The sequence below is a fragment of the Bos javanicus genome, chromosome 20 (genome assembly GCF_032452875.1).
Source record: "Bos javanicus breed banteng chromosome 20, ARS-OSU_banteng_1.0, whole genome shotgun sequence".
NCBI lineage: Eukaryota > Metazoa > Chordata > Mammalia > Artiodactyla > Bovidae > Bos > Bos javanicus.
In genome coordinates this window covers 13946186-13965343 of record NC_083887.1, presented here as the reverse complement: position 1 = coordinate 13965343, position 19158 = coordinate 13946186, and the positions used below count along the sequence as shown (strand labels likewise).

Sequence of the window (19158 nt, the reverse complement as noted above, 5' to 3'; positions counted from 1 at the left end):
GGGGAGTGACCATTAATGAGTTCAGTTTCTTTTGGGGTTGATAAAATGTTCTAAATTTGATTGTTATGATGGTTGTACAACTCTGTGAGTAACTATAAACCAATGAATTGTACACTTTAAATGGGTGATTATATGGTATGTTTATTACAGTACAGTTGTTTAAAAATTATCAGATCGATAAAAAATTCAGAAGACTATTAAATACATTTTCCTCACTTAGATGCACTAAATATTACCAATTTACCTTCTTAACCATATCGTCCTTTAGCTAAGTTTATCACTAAGGCAGAACCAAATGTCTGCACACTGCTTCACTGTCTAAATATGAAGTTCACCCACAAATATAAACTCCCATGAAACCATGACCAAATGGAAAAAAAATTAAAAATAATACTTATTTCAATTATAAATAACAGTTTATATTAAATGCTATGGCTTTGTTGATTTGAGAGGCACATTTTGTACATATGGACTTCTTAGATATATACATCAATCCATAACGGTCCTGAAAATCTGGCTTATCAGGACAGAAAAAAAAAAGATCTGCTACTATACATTCATGGGAGCAGAATTCAAAAAGGTATGCTTCCAATAACTCTTTAAGAATTGGACTGGTCTGTGGAAAACAAAATGATCTTCATTCCTAGGACCTCTGGTAACATCTTTTCTATGACAAAAAGTTCAATTTTATGGACTAAAATTATGGGCTCCCCTTGTGGACCAACCTAGATAGCATATTGAAAAGCTGAGACATTACTTTGCCAACAAAGGTTCGTCTAGTCAAGGCTATGGTTTTTCCTGTGGTCATATATGGATGTGAGAGTTGGACTGTGAAGAGAGCTGAGCACCGAAGAACTGATGCTTTTGAACTATGGTGTTGGAGAAGACTCTTGAGAGTCCCTTGGACTGCAAGGAGATCCAACCAGTCCATTCTGAAGGAGATCAGCCCTGGGATTTCTTTGGAAGGAATTATGCTAAAGCTGAAACTCCAGTACTTTGGCCACCTCATGCAAAGAGTTGACTCATTGGAAAAGACTGAGGCTGGGAGGGATTGGGGGCAGGAGGAGAAGGGGACGACAGAGGATGAGATGGCTGGATGGCATCACTGACTCGATGGACGTGAGTCTGAGTGAACTCCGGGAGTTGGTGATGGACAGGGTGGCCTGGTATGCTGCGATTCAGGGGGTCGCAGAGTCGGACATGACTGAGCGACTGATCTGATCTGTGGTTCAGTTGGTAAAGAATCCACCTGCAATGCGGGAGACCTGGCTTTGATCCCTGGGTTGGGAAGATCCCCTGGAGAAGGGAAAGGCTACCCACTCCAGTATCCTGGCCTAGAGAATTCCCTGGACTGTATAGTTCATGGGGTCGCAAAGAGTTGGACATGACTGAGCAAGTTTCACACATGGATTAGAACTTGACAAGTTGAACTTCTAATTCTTTTATCTAGCTTCTAGTCCTTAGATCAGAATTCTTAAGTTTGGAAACACATTTTTATATTAAGGGTCCACAAGGATCTTACGTCAGAATTTGTCTGGTTTCTTATTCTTCTATAGCAATAACCTTTGGATTCCTTTTGAACATGATCTTTATTGTAAACCCTGACAGTGAGTGTATTAGTAAAGTTAAGAATCAGAAGAGGCTAGGGTCTTCTGAGGAAGACCAGTCAACTCTAAAATGCACTAGATGTTAAATACTAGTAGGACAAGTTAAAAGTCTATTATAGTCATTAACATTTATGAACTAGCACTGAATTGACACAGTAGGTCTCTGCTCCTACCATTACACATCTGAAAGAAAATGTTCGTTCAACTAAATATTCAGAATCTTTCCTTGTAAGATTAATAGCAATATTTTTTTGTCAGTTTCAAAAGCAGGAATCCTACCTTGAGAACTGTATGAAAGCCTGTAGTCACTATGAAATTCCGATGAAGCCATGATGAGGCTCAAAATCCAGGTAAACGTCTTCCACAAAATTTCCATAATTTAGAAAACTGGATGATTTTTTAGAGGGCTACCTATGTTCTAGAGAGTCAATACCATACCAAAATCGAAGCATAACAATTTTATTTCTTTACAACTTCTTGCAGATTAGTTATTAGACGTTCCACTATTTAGCAGGTATTTTCCCCCAACATCTGGTACTTTCTTCTATATTTGGATTCATTTTCTCAATCCAAAATGAAAAAAATAATGATGGAAATTTTCATAAGCAGAGCATTAGGCTGAATAGTCACTAAAGTATGGCCATTTTTTAACCTAGAAAAAAAAAAAATTAAGTTAATTGAAAAACATTCTGAATGGACAGATCTATATTGCAGAATGCTTGCCAAAGGACATATACTACAAAATTACATAATTAAATCAGACCATTGTTGTCCTTCATAGTGTAAATAAACATTCACAAGACTAAGTACCGAATTGGAAACCTAAATGTTTAGAAGGATAATACCAAAGCTACCTGATAATCAAAGAAGGAAACTAAAGAGGATCATAAAAATTCTCTTCTTAAAACTTTGAAAATACCAATGTATGGGTATAGTGACTAATCGTTTGATAAAAACCAGGCTGACTTCACAAAGTTCATTTTATGAAAGTGATAAACATATGTGACTGTATTCTCTAACATTTAATACACCTCTATCTAGAGTTTGATTTGTTACCTGTCATTTTTTTCTTAGAGAGTAGATCTATAAATACACAGTGGTATTAAGCAGCTATTTGTGAAAACTCAGACAGTAGCATAGATTAAACTTCTGAAAAGCTGAACCACATTTACTGTAACCCTTGATTTATCTGGAAATCTTTTGACTCATAAAGCAACACATATGAGACAATTTATCTAGAATATAACTATAAAGAAAAGTAATTCATTTTCTGAAAAGAATTTTTAAAAATTCAGTTCAGGTAACACAACAGATTTCATGTCCTATCTCATGTACTTTTCTTCTGACTTACAATTTCACTCAGAGGCCATGATTTCACATTTTATACAGAACACTGGCCTATTTGGCTACCTGATTTTTCAGCACACAGCACTTTAAAATAAGGAAACAAAAAAAGGACTAAAAAGTAGCTCAGTAAAAGCAACAAAAGTTAACCAAAAAAAGAGGAAAAACCAAAAAGTAGCTTTAGAAACCCAAAGTAATACATTGAAGGTAGAGAGAAATGGTCCTTATATAGCTTAATAGTTCATGTTGTGTATATGACGGTGTTATAGCTAAATATCTGATATTCAAAAGCTTAACTGTAAAATTAACTTATTTGGAATACTTCATTCCCTATAGTGCTAGAAATATTGGTTATTACAATGTATAAAAAACCCACAATCATTTCAAGTTTCTTAAGTCTGTGTCTACAAATTATTAAATTGATAAATCTTGAAAACTAATTTAACCAATCAACAACTGTTGTCTTATGTGTTTTAAAAATGATGCTATAACAACATGGAGATAAGAAAAGATTAAGACACAGTCTTTGCCCTTTAGGTGATCATAATCTAAGGAAAAAGAAAAAATTCAATACAGACTGACATATGCCATAATAAGCTTACAAAGGCATTTATAAGAGATCAGATGAAGGGGATGACTTCTGAGTCAAAGAAAGATAGGTGAAGAAAAGGTTATGAAAAAAAATAACATTTGAGATACACCCTGGAAGATGAACAGAATTTGACAAGTCAAGTTTCTGGGGGCAATCATTACAAATTAAAGAAACAGATTCCACAAAGTATAGATGGCAAGAAAAAATGGAAAATACTATTAGTAATGATATTAAGTTTTGTTCCTATGCAGAAGACAGGTAATATCTAGAAAGGTAGTTTAAGGTCAGGTCTAAAACAAAGAGAACTTTAAATTATGTTACTCCTTTTAATATTCATTACAATCTTATAAAGCAGGTATTATTGCCCCTGTGTGAGGAATGGCCCCAGTGATCCTGAATCCTAATACCCCTGCCATTCTGTAACCTCCTTCCTTGGAGTAATTTGATCCTAACTAATATAATACCTCAAGGGTGAGAGGATGTCACTTCCATGATTAGATTACAAAAGATTCTGACTTCCATGTTAACGGTAGACTCCCTTACTGGACTTTGACGAAACAAGCTGCCATATGGATAGGCTCACATGGCAAGGAACTGAGAGCAGCCTTCAGATAACCACTAGCTAGGAAATGCAGCCCCCGATGCTATAGCTTGCAAGGAACTAAACCTTGAATATGTGAGCTTATAAGCATATCCCTCCCCACTCAAGTGCTCTGTGGTTCCCTTAGTCCTTACCAACACTTTTTTTTTTTTTTTAACTTTACATAATTGTATTAGTTTTGCCAAATATCAAAATGAATCCATCACAGGTATACATGTGCTCCCCATCCTGAACCCTCCTCCCTCCTCCCTCCCCATACCATCCCTCTGGGTCGTCCCAGTGCACTAGCCCCAAGCATCCAGTATCGTGCATTGAACCTGGACTGGCATCTCGTTTCATACACTTTTAACTACAGCCTCTTGAGAGACTCTGAAGCACAAGACAGAGTAAGCCATGCCCAGGCTCCTGACTCACAGATACTGTTAATAAATGTGTATTCTGTGAGCTGCTAAGTTTATGGTGATAATTTTTGCACCAACTGATAACTAATACAGCTGCTAATTTACAGATAAAGAAGTTGAAGCTTATAGTGGCCACATAACTTGAAAACAGCAGGGTAGAGAGTCATATATAAGATTATCTGGCTTTAAAGTCTAAATTCTTTCTATTATATCACATTTCCATTTTCAATTACTCTAACTTAAATATTCAATAGTAATTGCATATGACCAGTATCAAGCTAAATATTCATAAGTGATGTTAATTAATGTGAAATTTTAAGCAACTTGATACACAATAACTGTTTTATCTCAAAATTTCTTCTATAGTGATTTAGGCAAAACAACAGGCACTATATATTATTTCTCAGGCAAAAATCTATAAAGAGATCAAATCACACTATCATTCAATAACAGCACAACTGACCCTTGAATTATGTGTGAGTGGGCAGTATCCAGTTTCTGCAAAAATGTAAATTATAAACTACAGGCGGCCCTCTACGTATGTGGCTTCTCCTAATAGACTCAACTAATCAAGGATAGTGTAGTGCTATAGTATTATTACTGAAAAAAAAAAAATTTCATGTATATGTGGACTTGCAGCTCAAACCTATGTTGTACAAGCTCCAACAGTAAAGAAACTAATGCAGTTATCTTGATTCCCAGCCTATTTATGTACTGTCTCCAACTGCTTAACTGTTGCTTCATGAACATTTACTCTTCATTGTTCTTTCTTCAGATTACTTGAGTGCTGGGCATTAAAATATCTGACATTAAGTGTGTCCCTCATATACTTTAATCTTCCTTTAAAGAGGAACATATAATAAACATATTTGAGTTAATTTCTAGTAAGTGATGATAGATTTGTAGTGAATCATATTTATCCTTTTTTTCCTATTTTCCTAGGCTCTAAAACTGACAAACTTATAATGAGCCATGTTTAGGAAACAACTGTTTTTTCCCCTTGAGAAATTTCCTGCTCTTCACAGTTTTTTAACCTCTACTTTTACCATTACTACCACTATCTTATAAGTGCCCAAGTTAAGTAAGCAAATATAATATCCAGAGAAAAAGTAGTATGAACTACCTGCCCAAAAGTACACTAACATTTGATTTAAGAACTTGTATTTAAAAAAGAACATTGGTGCATAATAGAAAGAGCAGAAGTTTTTAAGATAAACAAACCAGTGCGATAGTCCTGGTTCTACCACTGGCTACAGTATCTGGCACATAGGCACTCAATAAATTTCACTCTCTTTCTCCATTCTCATTCCTTCCTCCCCTCCTCACATTTTTCAAGCTTCCAGTGCCAGTGAAGAAATTTAATAATAAGTAAATGAGTGGGCTTAAGTTCAATTAAAGTCAACAACAACTAATATATCTAACCACTCTTAGTCACCAAACAATAAAAATGAACAGCTGAACTTACTTTCTGACACCTACTGGAGAATTTAATCTGGACATCATAAGCAAATATGTATAGGTACTAATTTTTCCAGATATAGTTTCCAGAATTCAGATTAATATTAAAATAGTACATAATTATCCAAAAAGCATAATGTCCTTACATTGGAAAGCAGAAGCATTATGCTGTGGAATATACAAAAGGTTTTGAATCCTGTTTTGACTGCGAGTTACTTAACTATAATAGATGTTTCCTCATCTATAAAAACATGATTATGATATCTACCTTACAAAGACTTGCTGAGAGATTAGATTATACATGATGTAAAGTGCCAACATGCTTCACTTTAATAGTTAAATAAATGTTAGTCCCCTTCTCCTCAATATCTGACTCCTCATTTTTCAAAGGCCTGCCTTCAAGGAGTTTCATGTTCCTCCATCCATTAAGAATGTGGAACAGTTGGATATGATGATGGAATCAACTAGGTCATGTTATCTACTAGAGTGAACAGTAAAGAATTTAGGTCATGATAACTGGACTTAAACTACTTTAAATTTGAAAACAGAATCAAAACTTCCATTTTACATTGATTTTACATAGACTTTTTCCCCTAAGAAAAATGCACCAATCAGTAGAGTTAAGGGATCATTTACCTGCTTCCATTGATCAAAGTGACACTAAGTAGAAATAATTTTAAAACACTTAAACTTTACTGATTTCCTCAGTAGTCCACCCTGGTTGAAGGGTACTTACTTGTCTTCTTCCTCTATCATCTGTACTTCCGATTCAAATGATCTAGGAGTAGCCAAGGTAATAATTTCTCTCGAGAACTATCATTATGGAGCTAAAGAACACGTATAACATCCTTCATGACTTCTTTCATTCATCTTAATTCTGATTATTTTTTTAAAGCTGATTTTGTCTTCACTGAGGAAGCAATAATACTACACTTCCTTCAGGTACTTAAATTTTTATATGTGAAAATTAACTTCTCATTTCATTTTCCAATTATTCATTCAACAAATATTTAGCTACCCTGGTGACTCAATTAGTAAAGAATGCACCTGCAATGCAGGAGACACGGATTCGATCCCTGGGTTGGGATGATCCCTGGCAAAGGAAATGTCAACTCACTACAGTATTCTTGCCTGGGAAATCCCATGGACAGAGGAGCCTGGCGGGCTGCAGTCCATGGGGTCGCAAGAGTCAGACACAACTTAGCAATAAAACCACCACCATTATACGCTAAGGCTTGAAATACAAAAGTTTACAGGTCATTTATAAATTCTGTGAGACTGCTTTCCAAGGAAAGGTGTAGTTAAGGAGACTTAAAACTTACCTAACAAGAAAAGCAAACGAGCCAAAAGCAAAAATACACAATATTATTTTATAAAAATCAAGCCCCAAATTACACGTAGTGCCCAACTGTTTTTCCAGATGGCAAGTTAAATACGTTATCTGTATTATAACTTCTCTCCTGAAAAACAGAAACACCTTTTTCTCTTGACATTAGCTCAAAATGTTGATAATCCTTTGGTAGAACCAAGAGAGCTATCCACTTCTTCCACCTTTTACTCTTCGCCCCAGAAATGTTCCAGAGAATGTGCTATCAACTCTCTTAATATGTTAGCTCTCTTTATTCTCTCAGAAAAGTCACACACAGCATAAGATTTGGCATAGAGGACCATCCCAAAGCACCAGCAGCTACTAATGGTTGCTAAGGAAATGAAGAGGAAGTAGTAAGAATAGACAAGAGTAAGAATTAATCTTACATGCAATGGCTCAGACATGAAAAGTATTAAAGTATTTCAAGTCTTGAGGTTAGAGAGTTTTGCCCTTGAAAATCACAAAAATATTAATACCACAACACAGATTTCATTTGCTGCCATTTGTAAGAAACTGAATGAAGTTGATTTGTTTGAAATCAGCTTATTTGCCTCTATAGCTATTCTTCAAAAATCTAAAATACCAATGATCACATATAAACACTAAATTAATATAAACTGGAACTGCAGCTACCACTTTGGTGAAACACAGGAAAACAATTATCTCCAAAATTAATTTTCTCAATTTCCTTTCAACTACATCAGTCTTATGTTAAGTTTATTTTCCTGTCATGAATTTTGAGAGCTGTCATTCACACATCTAAGTTTCAGTCTAATCAACATAACCTAAAAAAGGAAAGAAAAAAAAAATTGTCCAAGAAATTTGAACATAAAAGAGTATGTTGAAAATCACACTCCAGTGTGTTTTTAAAAGTTCCAAGCAATAGTTCAGTTTCCCCTTTCCTCCGTCATTCTGCACACACTCGCCCCCCCCCCGAACCCCCCCACCCCCACCCCTCTTCACCCAGACAGAGGGTAACAGTCTGAGCTGCCCTGGTTGAGTTGATCCTAAAGTTAACATTCAGCAGCCCATTTCCAGACAGCAGCGCTAAATCTATTTGGATAAAACGCGTGTGACCCAGACAGTTGGCATTTGGCCCAAACGCGTTGCACCGGCAGCTCAAATAAAAACAAGAGTAAGAAACTCACTCTCTTGTTCCCTCTGAGTGCGCTTTCTCACTCTCTCCCTCTCTTTGCTTCCACTACAACAAGGAAAGAAATTACCAAAGACAGGAATTATAGTAAACATTATCTGAAGGCAGCTTTCCAATAACCCCTGAAGCACAGTCTCCTCTCCAGTCTCTGAACTTTGATCCCATATACCATATACACGGACATATCCCGATATTCAAGGCTCCAGAGGGTTATGAGCCTACCATGTCCCAAGTGGCCAAAAGTAAATCAAAAACACACGTTTCCATCTCTTTGATTAGCCTATTAAGAGCTTAACATATCTAGAGCATCGGGACTATAGCTAGCACATTAATTCTGCCCTCTGAGCCCAGGCATAAAATATGCACTTGTCTGACTAAAGACACTGACTTGAAACTGTAAAATGCAGGTCTTTTTTTAAGAACTGAAAATCAGATTAAAATCACATCATTATTGCTTTCCCAATTACTATTTGGTGATTAAAGACCACAAAAATCATAATCAAGTCATACTTCACAAAACATGTCTATTTGTATAATAAACATATATTTCTTTTTGCATCATAAAATATTTGCAAGACCCAGAATTCTCCAACCCCCGACTAGTCTGGAGTTAAAAGATTTCTATCTGTAAAATGAGTTCAGTCAAGCTCACTCATTGCCATTAAAAAAAAAAAAAAAAAAAAAGAAGAAAAAGAAAAAAAAAAAACACACAGAAAAAAAGTTTTCTACGCGTTATTCGGAAGACAAGCAAAGCACAAGTTTTAATTTAAAAAAAAAAACGGTTTCATTGAATATTGTGAACTCTTCCTTACCGTTTTCATCTTCAAATTCTGATAAAAAGTAAGTTTCAAACAATAGAGATTGCACTGGACGACTCACGTACTCCCTCTCCTCTTTTTTTTCTGCCCCCCTTTGCAAAGCCACAGCAGTGAGTTAGTTATTCTGCAGCCAGAATAAAACCCTATAGTCTGGCTAACCCGGGCTTTAGAGAACGGACTTTCCGATTTGGCAGAAAAAAAGATGCCTTCAATACATCCAGGCTATCATCCTGAGATGCTGCCTTTGCAAACCCCCTTTCTCTCCCGCACCCCCTCCCTCCAAAAAAAAAAAAAAAAGGAAAGAAAAAAAAAAGAAAGGAAGGAAGAAAAAAAAAAGACTTATTGGGGGTGGAAGTGGTGCCCTCTCTTCCTGGACAGCTTAGTGCCTTTGCTATGCAAATAACATGTGAAGAGCATCAAAAGGTATCAGGAGAAAAGAAGACAAGAAGAGCAGGAAGGGCAGCAAAGTTTTGTTGAAGTAGCCCTAGATCTCACTACCGGCCCCCAGCCAACTTGAATTGCAGCAGTAGAAAATTTTGGCAGCTTTTCCTCAGAGGCAGAGCACACTGACGTCAGTCTGCAGATGTGCCGGGCTGCGTCGGGTGCGCATGTGTCCTGGGTCGTCACGTGGAGGGGGAGGGGAGGTAGAGGTACAATCGGGGTAACCAACTACCAGCCATTCAGAAGGGTTTAGACAATGTCAACTTTTCCACCCTGTGAATGAGAAATTCTGGCCCTTCTAACCTCAATCCCCTTCCCCACTCCGCCTCGTTTCCTCCTCTTCCTCTAACTTCTTTTAGAAATTCTAGCTTGGTTTGTGATTAGTAGTTTCTTGGAAAAGGCAAGGGGGAGGGAGGATGAATGGCTAGGTGAACTAATGTCACTGTTAAGATCTCTGGTACCCTTCTTCGTGTATTTTTTTTAAAGTCCACACAACAATGTTAAAAGTTTCACATAAACAGTGTCTCTGAGGAAACTATAGTAAACATCAATCAAACATCTTGGCAGATTTCAAGACTCCGTAGCTACAAGTGCACAAAATGCCTGTGTGTGAGCTTTTTCTCCCCCTTAATATACCTCAACAAGCAAAATTGCCAACAAAAGGGAAAGTAGACTAAAATAAACTAAGACCAGCACATTTTCCATCTGATTACTGACTTCAGGTTATGTGGGGCTTTAAAAGAAAAAAAAAAAAAAAGTGGGGGAGGAGAGAGAGCGGGGGAAGAGAGAGAAGCTTGCATTATTTCCAGATGAGGGTGAGACTGGATGGTGTTTTAAAGTGCAACCGGGGAAAGCTACAAGTATATATATATTTTTAAGACAGTATATTGAATGAAACTTCAATGACTGCCCCAACGAAAATAAATCCCAAGTCAGACCCCAGAGTCGGGGGAGGGGGCAGATACCCTCCTGCTATCTCAAGATAAACAAACAAAACCTGAAAACTGGTTCTTCAAGTTTCCCAATCCAACCCCTCCCCCACCAACTCCATACACACCAGCTGCCAGTCCCCACTTTAAGGATAAAACAAGGCTACAACGTAGCACTTTCACTTTCATTTGCTGGGGAAAAGCCACTGGCATTAAACTGTGAGTGAAATGCCCAAATATGTTTTCCATGTCCTAAGAAAGCAAACAAAGTCTGGCACACAAATCGGAAACAGGAAAAAATGTGAAAATAGCTCAGGACAAATGTTGCCTTTCAGCGGTGTAATCTGCTGTATCATTTATCTGTCTCTACCGTTGAGAGGAGGGTAGAGAGAGGTTTAAGAGTTTCCGAGGGGTGGGGAGTGCGGGGGGGCGGGGGGGGGACGGGCCAGGGGGGGGGTGAGGGGGGAAGCTGGGAATTGACGCCTCGAAATTCCAGTTCGCTGTTAATGCCAAGTCAATTTCCGATGGCCAGAACCAGAAAGGGGAATTGGACCGGAGGGAAGGGGATAGGGAGGAGGGCGTTTCTGAATACCAGCTCTTAAGTTTCAAGCTTCTGTTAACACTATTGCTCATTTGATTTTTTTTTTTTCTTCCTACACCGGAGGTAGTAGGTGTAATACTTCTGGTGAATACATGAATAGTTGGCTAAAGAAGGCATGAATCAGACTGAGAACATCCAAGAATACAGTTATTTCTATTCTTCTTTGAGGACTGAAAGGGGAAAGCATCTGTCCACAGTCAATAGTTTGCATCTTGACCTTAATCAGTTTTATCTGGCTCAATTCCATTAAAATGTAGAAACATGACCTGAGGTTGGAACTGACAGTTTTAAATAAAGATGATTCATATGGAGATATATAGATATAGATAGATATTTACATTAAAATATACAAGTTGGCAGTCCACGGGGTCACAAAGAGTTGGACACGACTGAGTTACTGAACTGAATACAAGTTGGCTAATCTCTTAGCAATAACTGTAAATACTAAAAATAAGAGTGGGCACAGAGCTGGCTTTGCATCAAACCACCTCTGAAATAGTAGTTGAAACGTATCCTTAATTTATCAAAACCTGGTAGTAGACACAGCCAGCAGAGAAAATTTAAAGTTAAGGTATGAGTAGTAATCATGTCTATAAGCTGACTGAAAAGTTTTTACTCTCACCTAAGACAAACGGCCTTAGGAAACAGCAGTACTGTAAAGGAGCTTATTCAATGAGAAGTGGACTTTGGCTAATTACTTATTCAAAGAGTGCCATCCTGCGTCTAAACAGAGTAATGAAAAATTTCCAAGAGATTCCCATCCTATCCTCCAAAAGACTTAAGAAAAATAGCAAGAATAAGGGTAAAAAATAATCAGCATAAGAAATGATGAATTCTCAGTTTAACTCTGTGTGTGTGTGTCCGTTTTCACTGCATGACAGAAAATTCAAACACATTCAAAAGCAGAAAAATAGTACAATGAATCCCAATGTATCCATTATCCAGTTTTAACAAGTATGACATCATGTCCACTTTTCCTATTACTGGTTCTATCCCACTGGATTACCTTAAAGCCAAACTCAGATAACATCTCATTTCATTCATTAAATATTTACTGTATTTCTAAAATATAAGGACTAAAAAAATAGCCACTACTACACTATTGACTTAAAACAACAATCCCTTCATTTCATTAAGTACTAGATTTCCTCAATTGCAAATAAAGGCTTAAAAAACTTATTGGAATCAAATCTATACATTGCATTAGGTTGATCTCTTATGTCTCCTTTTTAAAGAACTTTTTAATGAAGTAGAATATTCATAAAGAAAAGTACATAAATATATCTTGATGAAAGTGTTATCCTAATGTATTTTCACAAAAAGAAGCTACCCATGTAACCATGTAACTCTTTTAATCTATTGGTTCCTCCTCATTTCTTATCAGGCTTCCCTGGTGGCTAGGCTGGTAAAGAATTTGCCTGCAATGCAAGGAGACCCAGGTTCAATCCCTGGGTGAGGAAGATCCCCTGGAGAGTAGAATAGCTACAGACTCTAGTATTCTTGCCTAGAGAATCCCATGGACAGAGAAGCCTGGGAGGCTACAGCCCATAAGTCCCAAAGAGCTGGACTCGACTAAGCACACATGCATTCCTTATCTTGAAATGTAAACACTATATTAATATTTTGCCCTCCTAATACTACACATACCACTTCCATTAGCATGGAAATGTTTTAGTGCAGTACCCAGACATTATTTTTTAGTTGAATTATATGTAACAAATTTAAATCAAACCCTGAATGAATTTAAGTTGCAACAGAAATTCTTTAAGATTCTTATAATGAACAATCCTCTCCTCTTGGACCCTAAGTTTTCACTCCAGCTTTCTTTCTCTTTTCACTGTTTCATTTTAAAATGACGGAGGAATCGGGGTAGGGGAGAGATGGAATGGGAGTTTGGAATTTGGCAAATGCAAACTATTATATGTAGAATGGATAAACAACAAGGTCATACTACATAGAACAGGGAACTATATTCAATATTCTGTGATAAACCATAGTGGAAAGGAATATAAAAAGAGTGTATACAACACACTCATTTCTCAGTGGGAGACACCTTGGCTTTAAAAAATAATAGTAAATAATTAATTAAAAAAAATTTTTTTTAATTAAAAATTTTTAAAAAGAAATAAAGATTATGGGCAAAGTGGAATTGATAGCAATTTCCCTACCTAAAAATATCTTTGCTATAAGTTTTTAAAATATAATTAAATGTAAATGAATGGACACTTTCAGGAAATCAAAGATGAAATGAATAGAAATATGGGAGAGGAAGAAACTTGTACACACACACATATATATAAATATATTTTCCTGCACACATGTGTTTATTTTTTCAGAGACTGAAAAACAAAGATAGAAGAGATTGAGAGTCAGAGAAGAGGGACCAACGGAATTTTAAGGGTAATAAAAATTGTAAGGTAGTTTATTAATATATTAGCATATAAATTAACTTTAATTTTTTTAGTTAAAAATCAAGCCATGTCTTATAGTTACAGTGTTTTCTTGTATTTTCAGAAAAAAATGAAGAATTCTGATTTTATGTTTGTTTGAAATTATTAGTTTTAAATTTACCTCACAGACATTAAAACCAGATTCCATACACTTTCTATACAAAACATTTTATTCTTTCAATAGGACTGGATTTAAATTTGACTTAGTTAAAATAAATATCTTCTAATCTTTGAAAGACTATTATAGGATTTCTTAGGTAATGTGCAAAAGCTCAAAGCATAAAGGAAAAGATTGGTAAGTTTAAACTTATTAATGAAAAATTTAAAAACATTAAAAAAAGCATAAACCAGAAAGTGAGAGAAAAATTATAACAATATAACTGAAGCATAATAAATATCAAGAATATTGAAAGAACTCTCACCAATCTATAAGGGAAAGGTCAAAAAAGTTTTTAATGGTATAAACAGAAAAGTAGCAGGAGAAAAAAACCTGAGGACAGATAAATGAGTAATGAAATGTTCAATCTTGCTAGTAATCATAGAAATGAAAATGTTTCTTTCATCAGAGTGGCAAAAATGTTACAGTTTGATAACATCAAGTGTTTGGGAGGACTGGGCAAACTGGACATGTAATATTTGGGGTTTTTTTAATCTTTTTTAAAAATTATTTATTATTTTTAAAAACGTTTTATTTTATACTAGAGTACCATTGAGTAACAATGTCATGTTAATTCCAGGTAATTCAGTTATACATGTACATGTATCTATTCTTTTTTCAAGTTCTATTCCCATTTAGGTTATTACAGAATATTGAGAAGAGTTCCTAATGCTACACAGTTCATCCTTGTTGGTTATCTGTTTTAAGTAGCAGTGTATATATGTCAATCCCAAACTCCCAATCTATCCCTCCCCTTTACACTTCCCCCTTGATAAACATAAGTTCATTCTCTATGTCTGAGTTTGTTTGTTTTATGAATAAGTTCATTTGCATCTCTTTTTTCAGATTCCACATATAAATGATACCGTATGCTATTTGCCTTCATCTAACTTCACTTAGTATAATAATCTCCAAGTCCATCCATGTTACTACAAATGGCATTATCTCATTCTTTTTAATGGTTGAGTAGTATTCCATTGTATATATGTATTTATATATATATATACACACACACATTTTCTTTATCCATTCATCTGTCAATAAACATTTAGCTTGCTTCTGTGTCTTAAATATTGCAAATAGTGCTGCAATAAACAATGGGGTGTGTGATTCCTTCTGAATTATAATTTTCTTCAGATATATGCCCAGGAGTGGGACTGCAGGATATATGGTAGCTCTATTTTTAGAGTTTTAAGGAACTTCCAGGCTGTTCTCCATAGTGGCTGTACTAATTTACATTCTCACCAACAGTGTAGGAGGGTTCCCTTTTCTCAACACTCTAGCATTTATTGTTTGTAGACTTTTTCATGATGGTCATTCTGATTGGTGTAAGGTGACATCTAATATACTGTTGATGGAAGTGTAAATTAAGTGCAAACACCACAAAGAGCAAATTTGGCAATGTCTAATCCAGAAGATGTGCATTTTTGACCCAGCCATTTCAGTTTTAAATACATAACCTTAAGAAATTCTTGCAGATGAGCATCCACATTAATAAGTAAGGGAACATTATTTGTAGCAGTGAATAAATGGAAATAACCAAAATCGCTATCATAGGGGAAAAAAAGTTGTAATCTATTTCTACATTGTAGTATTATATAGCAGTTAAATGATGGACTAAATCCACACACATCAACATGGATAAATTACATAACATTAAGTTGAAATACTGCAATTATGGATACATTATGATTCAAATTGGGATAGGATGTAGATATATGACTATATGTATATAAAGCTTTAATTATAAATATTTTTAACACTAAATTTATATCTCAAACTTACCAAAGTACGCAGAGGAAGAACATAGTATCTCAGGGATCATACTTACCTAGGAGAGAAAGAGGATGGAATTAAGGAGCACAAAGTTAGCATCAGCTAAATCTATAAAATTGTTTGAAAAACAAAACAATTTGAATTATCACAAAATGTTAACATACACCAATTCAGGGTATTGAGTGCACATGGGTATGTATTAATTTTAATCTCTGTATACTTGAAAAAATTTGCAACTTTATAAAAAAGGAAAAAAGATTACTGTGATTTGTTGTTAGCATTTACCTGGCAATTTCAAAAATATTTTAAATTTGCAATCAGCAATATAATGATACATTACGGGTGAGCAAAGCTCACTAAAATTCATGTATTGTGTTTTACTTCTTAATTTCAGTCTTTATATCCAAAACTTTTTACTACAGATAGTGACAAAAAATAATTTCACTTTAACCTTTCTTTCTTTATTTAACTCATAGAGTATGAGATTACAGGACTTTTTTTTTTTTTAACTTGCTAAGAAAAGTGTGTGTATAACCAATTACTTTTAACTGTATTATACAAATATCTATCATTCAGAAAGGAGAAGAAAAAGTCAAAGAATATCACTGAGCTAACAGCAAAAGCCTTGATGCTGGGAAAGACTGGGGGCAAGAGAAGGGGATGACAGAGGATGAGATGGTTGGATAGCATCACTGACTCAATGGACATGAGTCTGACCAAACTCTAGGAGATAGTGAAGGACAGGGAAGCCTGGTGTGCTGCAGTTCATGGGGTTGCAGAGTCCAACATGACTTTGCAACTGAACAACAACAGCAAAGACCCTGATATGCCAATAACAACTGCCTACTCTTCCACACTGAGCAGAGAGCAAAAGAGTATAAAAATAAAAGGCAAAGTTCTTCCCCTCAATTAAGTTACAGATGGACTGCAATAAGTTACATAATTTAATAAGTACTTTGGGCTTCAAACAAGAGAAGTCAGTGCAGTCTAAATAATTATTTTTTTGGACATACATGTAGACAAATTTTGTGGTCAATTTCTTAGTTCTCACTTGAACTCCCAGCAACATTCAATTCAGTTGATTGCTCCCAACTTCTGGAAATCCTAATGCCTGATGTGACTGTATTAGGAGGTGGGGCTTTGGGGAGATGCTTAGGTCATGAGGATAAAACACTCATAAACGGGATGAGTGTTCTTATAAAGAAACCATACAGAGACCCCCTCAGTCTTTCTATTTTTGCAAATGAATAATTGCTATTTTTGTCTTTGTAAACTATCTTTTCTCTTTAGTATCTTTGAAAATTCTTTCTCTTTGATATTTTACAGCTTTATGAAACTGTTTCACAGTGTGGTTTATCCTGCACAGTGTACATTCAGTGTACATTTTTCTGAGGCTTTCAGTTCTGCAGAAAAGTTTTCAGCTATTATCTTTTCAAATATTGCTTAACTATCATTCCTGCTATTCTTTCCAACAGGAAATTCTATGTTGAAGTGCCCCAATTTGTTCTTTATCTGCTCTTCATAATTTTTTTAATTTTTCTGGATGAATTCTTCAAATTATCTTTCAATTAACTAAATCAATCTGTAACGCTATCCAATCAAGAGTTTATCCTATTTGTAGAATTTGTATTTAAGTCATTATATTTAATCATATATGGGACATACAATTAATTCCTATTTATAACCAAATGTTGTTTCATTTGTTCCTATTTTGTATTACAATGTCTAGCCCTTTTTAAATGGAAAAAATTAATTTCTCCCAGCAACCTAAAAATACATTTTAAAGTCTTTGTCAGACTGTTTAATAAAATTAATTTCAGCAAGTTAAAGTTCCATTTGATGGTTTGGTTACATTGGTAGAATTCTTCAGTTTCAAAAAACAACAAAAAAATCTGCCTCAGAAGGAAAATGTATTTACTTGTAAATCATGCTCCCTAGTACCACAGCTCTATGGTCAATTACCTGGTTCAATAACATCAGGATTTGTTACTTTTTTGAGATACTGCCACACTAAATATGCCAGATTCTTCCATAGCAGCTCTCCAAATGGTTACAAAACGGCTGAAGAGTCCTAGATGTTTCATGCAGATGTAATAACATCAACCAGAACACCACAAACCATTTCTTCATGTTTTTTTAATTAGTAAGAAAAAACTTTCTCCAATTCCTCAGTTTCCATATACTTCCTTTTCTTTGCCCATAGTTTCCACTATCATTAACATCTTATATTTGGTGTTATACTTGTTAAAACTGAAGAATTAATATTGATACATTATTATTAACTAAAGTCCATAGTTTATATCAGGATTCATTTTTTGTATAGTTCTATGGGTTTTAATAAATGCATAATGTTAAATATCCACCGATAGTTATCATAAAGAAGTTTCACTGCCCTGAAAATCCTTTGTAATCCACTTATTTATCCCACCCCTCCTGCCCTACCCACTACCAATCGCCTAAAACCACAATCATCTTTCAACTGTCTTCATATTTTTGCCTTTTCCAGAATATCATACAGCGGGAATCATACAGTATGTAGGCTTTTCAGATTGACTTCTTTCACTTAGGAATATGCATTTAAGTTTCCTTCATCCTTTTTTGTGGCTTGATAGTTCATTTCTTTTCATATCTGAATAATCCATTGTAATCCATTGTCCCATGATTTGTCCATTCAATTATTGAAGAACATCTGGATTGCTTCCAATTTTTGACATTCATGAAAAAGGCTGCTACACTCAATGGTGTACAAGATTTTGTGTGAACGTAAGTTTTCAACTCTTTTGGGTAAATACCAAGAAGCATAATTGGTGGGATTGTATATTAAGAGTATGCTTAGTACATTTTTTTCCAAATGACTATATTTTGCATTCCCACCAGCAATAAATGAGTTCCTGTTGCTCCACAGTCAGTATTTGGTCATTCTGATGGGTGTTTAGTGATATCTCATTGTTTTTCAGTTTGCATTTTCTTGATGACACACAATGTGGAAATCTTTTCATCTGCTTACTTGCTATCTGTTTATCTTGTTTGGACAGGTGTCAGTTTAGACATTTTGCCCTCTTTTTAATTGGGATGTTTGTTCTTATTGTTGAGTTTTCTGTATTTTGGTGAGTTCTCTTTTATCTTTTTGATATATGTGTTCTGCAAACATTTTTTCCTAATCTGTTTGTTTTTTTTCCACTTTGTTTTTAACAGAAAAAGTTTTAATTTTAATAAAATCCAGTTTATCAATTTTTTAAGAAGTCTTCACCAAATTCAAAGTCATACTAGATTTTATCTTATATTATTTTCTAGAAGTTTTGTAGTTGTGCATTTTATATTTAGGTCTATGATTCATTTTGAGTTAATTTAAAGGTGTAACATCACTACAGCAGTGCCCAGTTTTCTTCCTTTGCATGTGCATGTACAGTTCTATCACCATTTGTTGAAAAAGACAGAGCTTTCTCCATCGGATTGCCTTT

General features: G+C 35.2%; 2 protein-coding genes across 5 annotated transcripts in view; both read right to left on the bottom strand.

Moving 5' to 3' along the window:
* Window positions 1–1983, bottom strand: part of ADAMTS6 (ADAM metallopeptidase with thrombospondin type 1 motif 6) — a 430884-nt gene extending 428901 nt beyond the window's left edge. For all 4 annotated transcript variants that reach the window (XR_009731737.1, XR_009731739.1, XR_009731738.1 and 1 more), the window contains exon 1: window positions 1887–1983. Coding sequence is in view for 1 of the 4 variants with exons in the window: in XM_061393406.1 (XP_061249390.1) it covers window positions 1887–1983 (97 nt within the window). In the remaining 3 variants the exon portion in view is untranslated. The remainder of the gene's footprint in view (window positions 1–1886) is intronic.
* A 187-nt stretch (window positions 1984–2170) lies between these two features.
* Window positions 2171–19158, bottom strand: part of CENPK (centromere protein K) — a 55884-nt gene continuing 38896 nt past the window's right edge. Inside the window, exons 10-11 of the mRNA XM_061393426.1 lie at window positions 15707–15752; window positions 2171–2259 (exon numbers count right to left, since the gene is read on the bottom strand). Coding sequence (XP_061249410.1) covers window positions 2255–2259; window positions 15707–15752 — 51 coding nt within the window. The 3' untranslated portion in view covers window positions 2171–2254. The remainder of the gene's footprint in view (window positions 2260–15706; window positions 15753–19158) is intronic.